The 13,621-nt window shown below is 37.4% G+C and overlaps 1 protein-coding gene across 2 annotated transcripts in view; it reads right to left on the bottom strand.

The window, feature by feature from the left end:
* Positions 1 to 13,621, bottom strand: part of EMB (embigin) — an 88,295-nt gene that overhangs the window by 17,781 nt on the left and 56,893 nt on the right. For both annotated transcript variants that reach the window (XM_023734964.1, XM_023734965.1), the window contains 3 exons: positions 7,734 to 7,861; positions 4,899 to 5,181; positions 4,104 to 4,137 (listed from right to left, as the gene is read on the bottom strand). In XM_023734964.1, the coding sequence (XP_023590732.1) occupies positions 4,104 to 4,137; positions 4,899 to 5,181; positions 7,734 to 7,861 (445 nt within the window). The remainder of the gene's footprint in view (positions 1 to 4,103; positions 4,138 to 4,898; positions 5,182 to 7,733; positions 7,862 to 13,621) is intronic.

Here is a 13,621-nt window from a genome sequence, read left to right as displayed (position 1 = left end):
GAGCTGCTCTCAGGATTCTTTGTTTGTCTTTGTTTTTTTTTTGATATGCCTTGGTGATTTTCTTTTGGGGTCTATCCTATATGGGGTTCATTGAGCTTCTTGGATGGTCAGCTTTTCATCTTTCATGATATCATCGAAGTTTTCTGTCAGCAATTCTTCAATGATCCTCTCTGTATTTTCTGTTTTCTCCCACTTTTCTGGAACTCTGATCACTCAAAGATTTTTTCTTTTGATTGTATCCCACATAATTCTCAGGGTTTCTTCATTTTTCTTTGTTCTTTTTTCTGATTTTTTTCCTCAGAGTTGTATCCAAGTATTTGTCTTCAATTTTGTTGATCCTATCTTCCATCGTTTCAAACCTGCTCCTCAGCCCTTCTATGACACTGTCCATTTCTGAAATCTTGGTATCTTTTGGATTTCTAATTGTTGTTTCTGTATGATTTCTAGTTGTGAAGTTATTTTAGCATTTTGTTCCTGTATTATTTTCTTGAATTCTTCCAGTTTTTTTCTGTATTTTCCATGTATTTGTCTACTTTTTCCTCATTTTTGTCTGCTTTTTGCTTCAACTCTTGGATAATTCTGAATATTAGAGATTTGAATTCCCTATCAGTTAGGTCTAGTGTCTTTTCTTCTCCTGGAAGGTCAGCTGGTATTTTATTTTTGACGACTACTGGAACCATCCTGTTATGTTTTTGTAAATCTTTTGATATTATCTGCTATCTTTGGGGCATTCAGTGTTTATTTTCCTTGTTTATTGATAGTAGATTTGTTTTGTCCTGCTTTTTTGTTTTATTTGGTTACGTCTCAGCAGGTGGGCTGTGCGTTCTTTGTTGTTTGCTCGTCTGTGGGCACGATACTTTTCACCTCCTTCTCCAATGGGCAGGGTCAGTCACTCAGGTATGGTACAGAAGGGCAAGTCCAGCTGAAGGGGATTTGCTGGGATGGGTTGTTTGTGGCACGTACCAGGGCTGACAGGGTGGAGTGGGACTCAGTGCAGGGCAGGTTCCAGTAGGCTGTGTCTGTGCTGCTTGGGAGTGTGATGTTCAATGAACAGTGCACTTAGGCAGGAAGGAGGCAGATTGTGATGTGTGGTGCTAAGATGGGTATGGGAAAGATGAGAGAGAGGAACAGGAGCCAAAAACGTACACACAAAAGAGTGCTAAGGGAGCTTGCTGTTGGAGTGGAGAGACCGAGAAATGAGGAAAAACAAAAACGATAAAAAAAGAAAAAGGGTAAAAGAAAAAAATTAACAAATCAGCAAACTGAAAATGAAGAAAGACAAAAAGGGAATGAGAGAGAGAGAGAGAAGAAAACAAAACAAACAAACAAACAAACAAAAAAAACAAGAAAAAGAAATGCCTCCAGGGATGTCCCTGTGTGTCTACACAGACAGAGTAAGGGAGTAGCTTCCAAGCCACACAGTACTGCCCAGCGAGAAGGGGCTCCCAAGCTGAGAAAAGAAAAAGAAAACAAACAAATCAAAACAGAACAAATCAGAGCCAACAAACAAACAAAAAATTCCCAGAGGTCCCACCAATGTGGTGGCACTGGCCGGGAAGCAGTTTCACAGTCAAGTGGTGTTTCACAGCCTTCCAGGAAGAAGCAAAGATGGCACATGGTGTCAGGTATTTGAGAGAAAGGAGGGGGAGGTGGTGAGAGGTAAGGAAGAAGTCTAAAGGAGTGGAAAAAGGCAACACCAGTAGCCAACAAAAGGCACTTAGGGAGTCGGGCAGTGTGGGCAGGTGGAATCCAAGCGACATCAGGGTAAAGCTGGTGTTTCCCGGCCAAGAGACTGAGGCTGCAGGAAGCAGAGCAGGCTAAGAGGGGGTGAAGAAGGGTAGGTGGTAGAAAAGCCTATATCGCTGGTTGCCAGTTGTTCTGTCTCCTGCTGGAAGCTCCCTGAAGCTGCTTTCTCATACCCCCATTCACTGATCTCTGATAGGAGTCTAAGATGGCTAATCCATGCTGCAGTAGCTGAGAGGGGACCTCTACATGTATCTCATGTTGCTCTCTGTTCTCCGTCAGTTCCTTATTCCATTAGGCGCTTGGCTGAGTTCTTTATCTCTTCATTTGATGCTTAGGGTTTCAGGAATGATGTGTGACTCTGTTTAACTTAGTTTTTCTGATCGTTGCTGCGGAGGGATGGCGTGGTACTTCTGACTATAGTGCCATGTTGCCCAGAAGTCCTGGCTTGTTTTTAAAAGGAGCTCTGGTGGTGCAGTGGTTAAAGTGATCGACTGCTAACCGAAAGGTTGAGGGTTCGAAACCACCAGTAACTCTGCAGGAGGAAGATGTAGCAGTTTGCTTCCATAGAGATCTACAGCCTTGGAAACCCTGTGGGGTCACTATGAGTCAGAATTGATTTGATGGCAACATGTACAGGGTAGCTTGTTTATATGCTGTACATTTAGTACTATTTTTCAAATCACTTTTACTAAGCAACTCTGTGAATCACTATTATCAAAACACATTTATACACATTTTATATAAAACACAATGATAACATTTATTCTCTTCTGAGAAAAATTTACTTCCTAACTATATATTCCAGAGGAGAACTGGTAAAGGGTTGTGCTAAATGAGTTCAAGTGACCTTGATACTTGAATTAAACCCAAGGATGTTAGAATAACCCAAACATGAGAAAACTGAAGCATTGTTGGTGATTTCTGTGCAACTGTATGGCAGAGAGAAAGAATGTATAACATCCCAATTTAAAAAAAAAAGAAATTTAATTATTTATACTATAGATTGACTCTGCTTGACAATGCTCACAAAATAACCTAGAAGAGATATTAAAGAATAAGGTAGGCTGCGCAAATAAAAGTTACTTAGAACTAACAGTCCACTCTACAGTGTTCTGGCACCATCCTTTCAGAGAGAGTCTTAAGCAAACCAAAATACACTGAGACCAGAGCAACCTCCAAATACAAAAGCAAAGGAATAGTTGGAGGCACTGGGGAGGTTGAGCTGGGAGAATGGAAGAATCTGTGCAAGGTTATAACTGTCTTCAAATACCTGAATGGCTGTCCTGTGTTTTATATGACTCTAAGGGTAAGAAAGTAGACAAATACATAGGAATCAAAGAGTTCAAATCAATATTAGCCAGATGTTCAAGCTCTCCAGAAGGAGAATGTGCTGCCTTGAGAGATATTCAATTCCCTCCCCACTATTAGAGTCTATGATGCTAAGACAACACTCCATTTCCCCTCTCTATGGAATTCCTGATATAATTATTGTGTGCCCTTAACTTAGAAGCTCATATTTGGTTGATTTATTTTAACCTGCTCTATGTGAACCAAGTAAAAATAGCTATTTTAATAATGTCTATGAATATCTGTATGTCAACTCTTTGCCCCACTCCTGCTTGTTAACTGTAGCTACAGCCCTCACATCTCAGAGCCTCTGGTGGCCAATAACAATGAACATCAAGTGTCATTTGTGTAGGTATAGTTGTTCAGGCCTCTCATTTTCCTAATGCTCAACTCCAAAGAGAGCTGTAAGAGAATTAATGCCACAAATTGTGTTCTCTCAAAAAAAAAAAAAAAAAGACTAACAGAACTCTAGGCCAGTGGTTCTCAACATGACAGGGAATTAGAATCACCGGTAGACATTTTAAAGAAATACAGATGCCCAGACCTCTTTCCCAGAAGTTCTGATCCAGTTGATTCAGTAAGGTCAGAGCAACTGTATTTTTAAGAAGCTTAAGTGATCAAAAATGTAGCCAAGGCTGAGAAGTACTGCTTTAAACAAATTAGTACTTCTATGGTTACTGAATATATTTTGTGCATCAAGGCCTCTACTAAGCATTTTTACATACATAATATCATGTAATCCAACGGCCTCATGTGGTAAGTACTATTACTAAACCAATTCTGAGGAGGAGAAACATGAAGCACAGAGAGGTGAAGGTTATCAAGGTGGAGAGGGTTTCTAACACAGGCAGCCTAACTCCAGATGTCATTCTCACCACAGCACAGAAGGGTACAGAAAATAAGGCATATATACCTTTGCACTTTTTTCTCAACTGCAATTATTTTATTTAATGTCATATTTACCTGTATTTTATTCAACTGAAAACTAATCTGTAAATAGTAATACTTACAGCTGTTCAATTTGTTCAAATTCTTTCCCATCATCTGTGTGACAAAAGAAAAATTTAAATATTAAGGTTGGTTTACAATTTTTATGGAACACCTATGTTCACTTCACTTTTCCCTGAGTTAACGCACTCTGCTGTTTTCCCTCTTTGGAATGAAGGAGAACATGCTGCGTTAGATGGCAGCACTTCTAGCCTGCCTTCCTCAAGCTCTCCAGGCTGGACCGGCATTTTCACTCAATCATAATTTAGTACCCTGGGATTTGAAGAAATAGAAATAACTGATTTCAATTAAGTTTATTAAATTTTGGTTCAAAAATGCAGAATGTAAGATTAATTTTCCTAGTGGACCTTTGGTTTCTCAAATCGTAACCCATCAGGCACAGAGTAAAAAATAGGAAACTGACAGAAGAATGTCTCTTGGATGAGAACTCCAGAATGATGAAACTTTTATAAAAAATGAATTATCTAAGTGAAAGGATAGTTGTTTATCTTTGCAATCTTTTATGTTAAACTCTGCCAGAATTTCTAATATTCCAGCACCAAAACACGTATCACCCAATTAATTGGTGCTTAGGCATGAGTAGTACCAAAGAAAAGACAAGAAAGGTTTTTTTAATACTAACCTTTTTAGGAAGTACATGGATATAAGCTCACAGCCCACTTCACCTTTGTTACTAACATAAATACCACTCCAAATAATAAAAACTGGATTTTTCCCCCAAACTCCAAAGCCACTATAATATACTAAGTCATAACATGATAGCTTCACAGAAACAATAAAAACAAAAAAATTCCTACCTGGTTCATTCTTTTTCTTTTGGGTATACATTTCACAGAGGAGAATAACAGCCACTAAAAGAATAACCTCAGCAACTATTGCAAGGAATGGTTTAAGGGGCACCAAATAGCTCAGCACGACAAGTTCAATGAGAATTTCACTCTCGCCTAATTGGAAAACTGCATGGCACCAGTAAGGTCCCCGATCTTCCTCTGAAAGTTGCATTATCTTGAGCTTTGTTTCATTACTGTATGTTCCATTGATCACGTAGAACTTATTACTCATTTGAATGTTGACAGGGACCTGACAGAAGGAGACACTAAAATTCATAACTATTATATTGCATAAAAGATACATGTCCTATAGGATCTAGTTTTGAGGTACAGCCATAAGATGGTGCTGGGAAAATTGCTTACTAGAAAAGGCACGGAAGAGCATATTAAAATTCGTGAGAAGTTATATTAAACAGAGCTTAAGTCTTAGAGTTTGATCTCCTGAAGGTAGCAAACAATGTAAAGTGTACTTAGCCCTGAGGTGTCAATGTCTGAAACTACAGTAAGTACATCATTATGGGTAAATGTTTTATAAGGAAAAAGGGGAGAAAAATTCCAGCCATCTGGGTTTCATGTTCTAATACTCAGCTAGTTCTTTAGTCAAAGCACTTTCTCTTTCATAGATCACAGGCGTACACTGAAACAATAACTACCCCTGAGCTACTAAAGATTACTGTTGTGTTTATTTGTTATTACTTCCCCACTTTTAGCAGGTTTTTATTTTTGTGTTTTGCCTTTACTTTTTTTGTTTGTTTGGTTGGTTTGCCAGCAGAGAGAGAATGGTTGAAATTATTATGTCAAAATTCTTAACATAAAACTTTCAACATCATTCTTATAAAGGAAGAACACTTGACCATGAAGATGGGACATTCAAATGTGGGGATTGAAGATGAAATCTTCAGCCTTTGGAGGTGATGCAGAGAAATGGTAGAAATCTCCTTTGGCCCTGGCATACATGGGGGTCTGCACACCTTCTAAAGGAGCCCTGGTGGCACAGTGGTTAAACACTCAGCTGCTAACTGGTGGTTGGAACCCACCAGCCGCTCAGCTGGAGAAAGATGTGGCAGTCTGCTTCCACAAAGATTTACAGCCTTGGAAACCCTATCGGACAGTTCTACTCTGTCTGAATCGACTCGATCGCAATGGGCACATGTTCTGTCTTTTTGTTTCTGAATTTCTCAGGTAAGCTGGATGCTGCAATTCTCTGGATTTTCTTTACCCTCTCAAGAGCCATACCAAGCTATTTCTTGGGGCTTTTTTATTTTATCTGTTTAAATTAAATTTTATTCTCAAGCCATTTGATATGCCTTCATCACTCTCTCACTCCACTGCACTGCTCAATATAAATGCTCATCAGTATATAAATATTCTGAGAGGTTATCTAATGAAGAGCTGTGTGAGTTTATAATTTGCCAAAATATTATAGTAAATTGGCTGGGATGTGTTTTACAAATGCACCATAAATCAGAGCTAGTGAATCAAAAGTACCTGTCCTGCATTTGTATAGGCGGCCCAGGTGATTCTGATGCACATTGTTAGTCTACTTGACTAACCTGACTCAGGGTTTCTGTACCTTATTCCCTTGCACCTTCCTCACATCCTAATGTCATCCATGCTTAGGGCCAAATTAGGAGATTATTACAGCTGGTGGAGAAATATAGGTATATGTAAGACTATATTCTAAAACTTTAATATAAATAAGGTTTGGGCTGATTTTTTGTTTGGTATTACATATGCATAAATAATGTTATATATCTCAAAGAACGAAATTGCTATTTATTTTTACATATTTACATGGTTTTAAAAATATTTACACATACATAAACAATGATTGCCTTTTCTAGCATCAACAAGAGAGACAAAGTGAAGTGTTAATGGTTTATGCCTACACCTACGCAATTTGGAGCTACTTCTCAAAAACATTAAACCAATGTTATCACAGAATCAGCCACTGTTCTTTCTAAATTCTTCCTCTGTCATCCTGCAACAGTCTAGCATACTATCAATTCTGTCTAAGAAGGAATTTAATATCTTATTGTAAGATCTACACTATCTCATATTTTTACTTTTAGAACTACAACTTGCTTTAAGAGGACATTAATTTCAACAATTAGTAGCCCCAAGTCAAAAAAAAGGGTGTCCCCTGAGGAACAATGTCCTGAATTTACCTGCCATAGGAGGAAGGAGGAAAGCTAGACACGATTTATTGAGTACATATATTTTTGTTAGATCAGCTCTTTGAATGGTCCTTTCTCTTAAATAAATAGGAATTAAAATTATTTGGCTTCCCTTAGGTCTCCAGAAGGCCAAAAAAGGTTAAGGACACTTTCTAATAAAACCCAAGACCTAAGTTTAAGTTATCAAATTTTCTATATATATTCTTTACTCAAAGGGTACATCTGCATTGCATTTATCACAGATATTTCAGAAAACAGAAACAGGAAAACACTGGCTTTTTTTCTAGGTACTTTCACTAAATAAGAAAACAAATCTCTCTGAAGAATATATTTCGAACATGGTCAACTAAAAATGAACTGTGTCTTGCTTTTATAAAATGCTAACTTTAAAAAACAAAGTAGCTTACAGAACATTCAGAATAACTTTAGATGTATAATGTAATATGCTGACAATATGAGTTGACAATTCCATTTATCACTGTTCTTTCTTTATGAATACATATTAAAGAGCAAGATAATACAAGTATATAAATAGTCCTAGGAGTTTTGAATCTGTTCTAATAGCATTATTTATGAAATAAAGTTTTTATTTTAATTTCTTCAAATTAAAGACATTTAATCTTACCTGTACACTCCCATTACTACTGTACCAGCTCCAATTTAAAGGAAAACAATCTTGACATTTACATGCCAAGACAGTAGAATCCCCTACATAAGTGATCATTGGCTTGGTTTTTCCATGAATTTCAGGGACTAAGGAAAATTTAGAGAAATGTCTGTTAGTGAACGAGTTTGAAGAAAGTGATCCCATTTGAGGATGTTTTCTTCTTTCATTTTCTCATTAGTATATCATTTTTATACAGTTTAAATTCTATATAAAATGAAACTTACTTATAGCAGTTAGGATGCTAGGTATGCAATGCAGAAGTAGAAGAAAGTTCTCCTATTATTGAGCCTCTAATAATAAGTGCTGTATTGAAGTGTTACAACAGTATTACTTATGAAATAAAAGTTTTTATTATAGTTTCTTTAGTATGTCACCCATGAGGGTGTGAATGCTTCAAGTGATCATGCTTTGGATAAGAAAAATGCCTGTTCGCAAACCTATTCTTTATTCTTACCTACCAAGTTAACTTAGAGCAATTATTTTTTCAAAGTTCTACCCTTAGATGACATTTGAGTGAAGAGACATAATTGTCAGGATATAAAACCATTAGCTGATGCAGATTTATGGAAAGTAAGCAAAGAACTGGAGAAAGCGGGAACATGAGAAAGGAACAAAGAAAAACTACAAGAAAGAAAAGAGTAAGAAAGAATGCAACCACGTGCAAATGTGGTTTTGTTAAAAAAAAAAAAAAGACACTGATATTCATTATCATAAATTTCGTAATCAAGAAGGGCTGAAGCAGAAGTCATTAGTAACATAATAAAAATGAGCACTGAATTTAGAAAAAAATAAGTTTTAAGGATGTAAACGAGTTGGTAAAATTAAAACATACGAACATGAGCAATGAGATGAAAAGCCACCTCATAGCCTACATGGTGGGACCAGTTGTTTCTAGTGACCCCAAAAAACATATTGTAAAATATCCACTTATCTCACTGTCTCCTTAATAGCCAGCTGGGGATGTACACTGATCAAAGATTACTGTTGTGTTTATTTGTTATTACTTCCCCACTTTTAGCAGGTTTTTGTTTTTGTGTTTTGCCGTTACTTTTTTTGTTTGTTTGGTTGGTTTGCCAGCAGAGACAGAATGGTTGAAATTATAATGTCAAAATTCTTAACATAAAACTTTTCACATAAAATGTTATATTTTACGGGCGGTGGGCGAGTGAGAGGATCAATTTTAATTACTAAAATTGTTTCTAGACTAAATATATATGTATATTTTTTATTGTACTTCAGGTGAAAGGTTACAGAGCAAATAGTTTCTCATTAAACAGTAGTACACATATTGTTTTATGACATTGGTTAGCAACCCCACAACATGTCAACCCTCTAACTTCTCAGCCTTTTTTTTTTTTGGTGAAAATACACATAGCCAAAGATACACCATTTCAAAAATTTCTACATGCACAGTTCAGTGACATTGACTACGCTCTTCCAATTGTGTTGTTATTCTCATTTAAGATGAAGGCTTACAGAATAAAACAGTTTCTCATTTAACAGTTACTACAAATGTTGCCCTATGACAATGGTTAACAATCTCACAACACATCAACAATATCCATACCCAAACTTGGGTTCCCTATCACTACCTTCCTTGTCCCCTTTTGCCTTCTGGCCCTTGTCACTGGACTCCTGTACCTCGTTAGTCTCATTTGGTTTTACGGGGCTGTCCACTCCCAGGCTGAACGATGAACCTTGAAGATAACTTCACCACTGAGCTAAAAGGGTGTCTGGGGGCCATACTCTCGGGGTTTCTCCAGTCTCCTTTAGACCAGTAAATCTGGTCTTTTTTTTTTGTGAGTTAGAATTATGCTCTACATCCTTCTCCAGCTCTGTGCAGAACCATCTGTTGTGATCCTGGTCAGAGCATAGACTAAATATATTTTTCCAAGTGCTCTTGGGTTTCTACTATCCAAAGGTAACTGGGCCTGTGCTGGATATATGAATTGTAAAGATGAAGAAAGGAAAAATAATTGGCAATAAATGGGAAAGAAATTTTGATTTACACCACTACAAGAGAAGTGGTAAAAACAGGGTTAGAGAACACGGTTTCCCTATGAGTCCTGTCCTTAGGTGACGAATGTTACAATGGTAAGTGCTGAGAAGTCTTTTTTTTTCATTACCATTTAAACGGACCTTAATAGTAGGCTCTAATACAATTACATATATCATCCAATCCTTCATCAGTGTTACTGACCATCAAAGTGTTGAATGAGGCACTGCTACTAATAGAGATGCAAACAAGAAGAGGATATGTCACCCATGAGGGCGTAAATGCTTCAAGTTATCATAAGAAAGATGACAGAGCAAACTATAACCCAGTGGTTCCCACACTCTTCATATCTAAGGAAATGTGTTTTGATGAAATGGAATGATCTATAATGTAACATTAATCAGGATGTGAATTACCAATCAGAATTTGCAATCACCCCACTAATATTCTGTGGACACCTAATGAGGAACCACTAGAGGGCTCCTGAAGGAGAAGACAAAAATGGTGAGTACATGCGACTAGCTTGATCTCTTTAGGAGTTTCTGATAAAGGACGCCTGACTGTAGGCACCCCAGCCAGCAGAAGTTAGGGAGCTGAACTGGCCAGAAGATACTCTGAGCACTCATTTGAGAGGCTACAAGTGTTTTATACTCACTATGACCATCACTAGGCTGAAGGACGGTGAGAGGGCCTTGTGATTAATATGTGTTTATTTTGACGATAATGTCATGAGTGTGAGAAGGAGTCATCACAATGTGGTGATGAAGACAGGACTTGGATCCAGGAAATATGTGACTGAGAATTACAGCTTCGGTCTTTCTACCTTTGAGGACTTGGGTAAGTCATATTCATCCTACAGTGTTGGGAAGATAATGTGTAAGGAGCTTTATACATAGTAAACACTGCAAGAGTCAAACTTTTGTTGTGATTGATCATGTACTCTTTTCTTAATAAGCTTTCTCCCAATCTGTAATGCCATGGCCTTTCTACACAGTGGTCGTTATCTAACCCAAAAGGATGGATTATCTTCATGGGAAGGAATGATTCCTAGGTCAGCTAGCCCTGTGGAGCAGAGAAGAAATAAGTCCTAGAATAAAAAGAGGTACTGGAAGTTCACCTGAACATATTTCAAAACTATGCGAATGTGTAAAAACACCCAAGAAAGAGGAAATGGCTCTAAACTGAGTCCCTTATGGATCAAACAGCCCATGTGAGAAAGGAGGTTAAAATACAAAAAATGACGAATGAGAGGAGATGAATTCACCGGAGACAAGGTCCAGGACAAGAATGCAGAAGCATCAGCTTTAAGATAGCATGATAGTACCAATCCCTCCTTTAATAATACGTATTAAGCAAGTCTTTGGTAAAACTGTAAAACCAATTCGACTGTCTTAATCAGGCATTCAAGTCCTTGGCTAAAGCAGTTGAAAAAGATTATGTCTGTATAAACATTTTTTAAGTATAAATTAGAACAACTTAAATCAGGGTGACAAATTACTGCTCCTTACAAAAAAAAGAAATGAAATAGGTTAAAAAATAAAAACAAAAATCTTGCTTCCAGACCTATGCAGAATATGGAGCAGAAGGAATACATGGAATAATAACTTTACATATTATTATAAAACCTTAGAATAAAAAGGAAATGACCCATTCGTAACACAATGGTTTTACCAAGAAAAGGCAGAATAAAGCAGATAATACTTTGAAACAACCGTGAGCTAAATTTTTAAATAAGACAGTAATTTCTGTCCAAACACTACAGCCTTGTTTTCAGATAAAAATACAGAAGGTGTCTCTCACATAAGTGTTCTGCCCAATTAGGTCAAGCTACTTTTGTTAATTTGGTTCCATTTTCTCAGTCTGCAGCTATCCCTTCAGCTCTCATTTGTAGACTCAGATAGTACTCTGATGGAAGAAAATAACCAGTATAAGAAAATTGGAAGGCACTCTAGCATTCAAGAGAAAAGACTGGCCATCTGTCCTGATAATAATGCAACTTCAGGAGAATTTAAGCTCTTGAGAAAATAAGTTTAAATGACAAAATGTTAAAGACCTAAATTAGGCTCAATCACAGACTGTTTTATTCTATATCTTTTTTCTTATATTAGAGCCACTTTCTTCATTAGAAAGATGAAGAATTTTGGAGGCTGAGGGAATAGAACGCTTGGCAGTGGGCTGCATATGTAAAGTCTACTCCCTCAGTGAACCCTCCTGTTTTCCAGCCCTAGAGAGGAAGATTATCCTGGATTGGACTTATTTGAGGACATTGACTGAACCCTGTTTCTAAGGCTGGAAATCTGGAGGTATAAATAACTGACTCCCAAGATTTTCTGGCTTTCTTTTTCTGGCTCAGGAGGGTATGTCTTCCTATCAAAACTACCAAATTGAGTTTGAGGTTTGAAGGAAGAGGACAATGTTAATATATTCTTTGGTTTAAGGTTAGTTAGGCCTAACAGGAAAAAGAAGGCCTCCAAGCAGTCAAACCTCCTTACGCGATTTCTACAGCAGGGTTTGTGTTCAAGGCCTGCTTTGGTTTCCCTTTTTATTGTGCATACTTTCATATCTAAGATTTCTATTGTGAGGTGGAGTGACTGGACTAGCAAGAAGACTCTATTTTCTGACCAAACACTATCAATCAGCTCAATACCACTTTCTAATAACACCCTAGTCCCATATACCCAACACCTGATGTGGTTTTAGTAATTAGCTGAAATATGTGAACACACAAGTATTTAAGGGGTAAAGTAGCTACTTCAGGAGAAGCCTCAAGTGGTTTAACCAAAGACCTGAAGATGAAGTGGGGATCTGAGCTTGGCCAAAAGTCAGATTCTTTTCTGAAGCCACAAGGCTCCCTCCAAACCTCAGACAGAAGCAGAGCCACACTTCTTGAGTTACACGTGGCAAGGCTGCAACATATATATCTTCATCAGTGCTTTTAATTAATTCAGCTCTGGTGCAGTGACTTCTGGGCCCCCGGTAGGCTCACCTTAAAACAATCACTACTTGGAAGTGTAGAATTTCACTCTGAAACTGGCTGTGTTGGGCACTAGTCAGGGACATAGTTCTTTTTCACAGATTGTTTATCCCCCAGAGACCTTATTTCTCTATCTTAGCATGTTTCTTTATGGAAATTAGGTCAGCCTTTAGGAGGAGAATTGTGTTGGAATATGATTAAAATACTGAAGTTTACACACAGGCGGAGAAAATCAAAAGGAGAAGAGAGGCAACATTCAGGCGTAAAATACAGCAGAAGATTTGCTGTTTTTCAATAAACCCCTAAGATACACTGGCTTGGCAAGGATACTGGTAGCTGAAACAGGTTTTTCAAGAAAACCTTCGATTTTCTATGAGGCCCTTCCACAGTCTTGTAGTAGTAAATCAACCAACTCCCATAAAGGCAGAAGCAGGAACTTTGCTGATGAGTAGTTCTGAGGATTCAGGCTCATGCACTATACTGGACTCCTGTATTTAACAGCAGAAGTTCTTTGTGACTCAGTTTAAAAGAAGATAGAACAGGATTTTCATCCACACTCAATTCTAGTGCTGCTAAGGAAAAATAATTCCTCTTCTCAGCAAAAATCATAAGCAGCCAGATGGGAGAAGGTGTATAAGAGGAGAACATTTATAAAAATACACACTATTCTATATAGCTTTCAGATTTAATTAAATAATAACCACAATATTAAGTACTCTGTGGATGCCTATAAAGTGGACTCAAATGAAATTATTTCTGCAGCAATATTCAATATAGATGAACTACAGAGAAGAACTATTTTATCAAAGAACACCTGGAAGGGTTCAGATGTTTATGGAATTTTATAAATATCTTCAGTATATAATGTGTACATAA

This window comes from Trichechus manatus, unplaced genomic scaffold, assembly GCF_000243295.1.
Source record: "Trichechus manatus latirostris isolate Lorelei unplaced genomic scaffold, TriManLat1.0 scaffold00074, whole genome shotgun sequence".
NCBI classification, from domain to species: domain Eukaryota; kingdom Metazoa; phylum Chordata; class Mammalia; order Sirenia; family Trichechidae; genus Trichechus; species Trichechus manatus.
The sequence above is the reverse complement of the archived record's forward strand: the minus strand, read 5'-3'. Positions and strand labels throughout refer to the sequence as shown.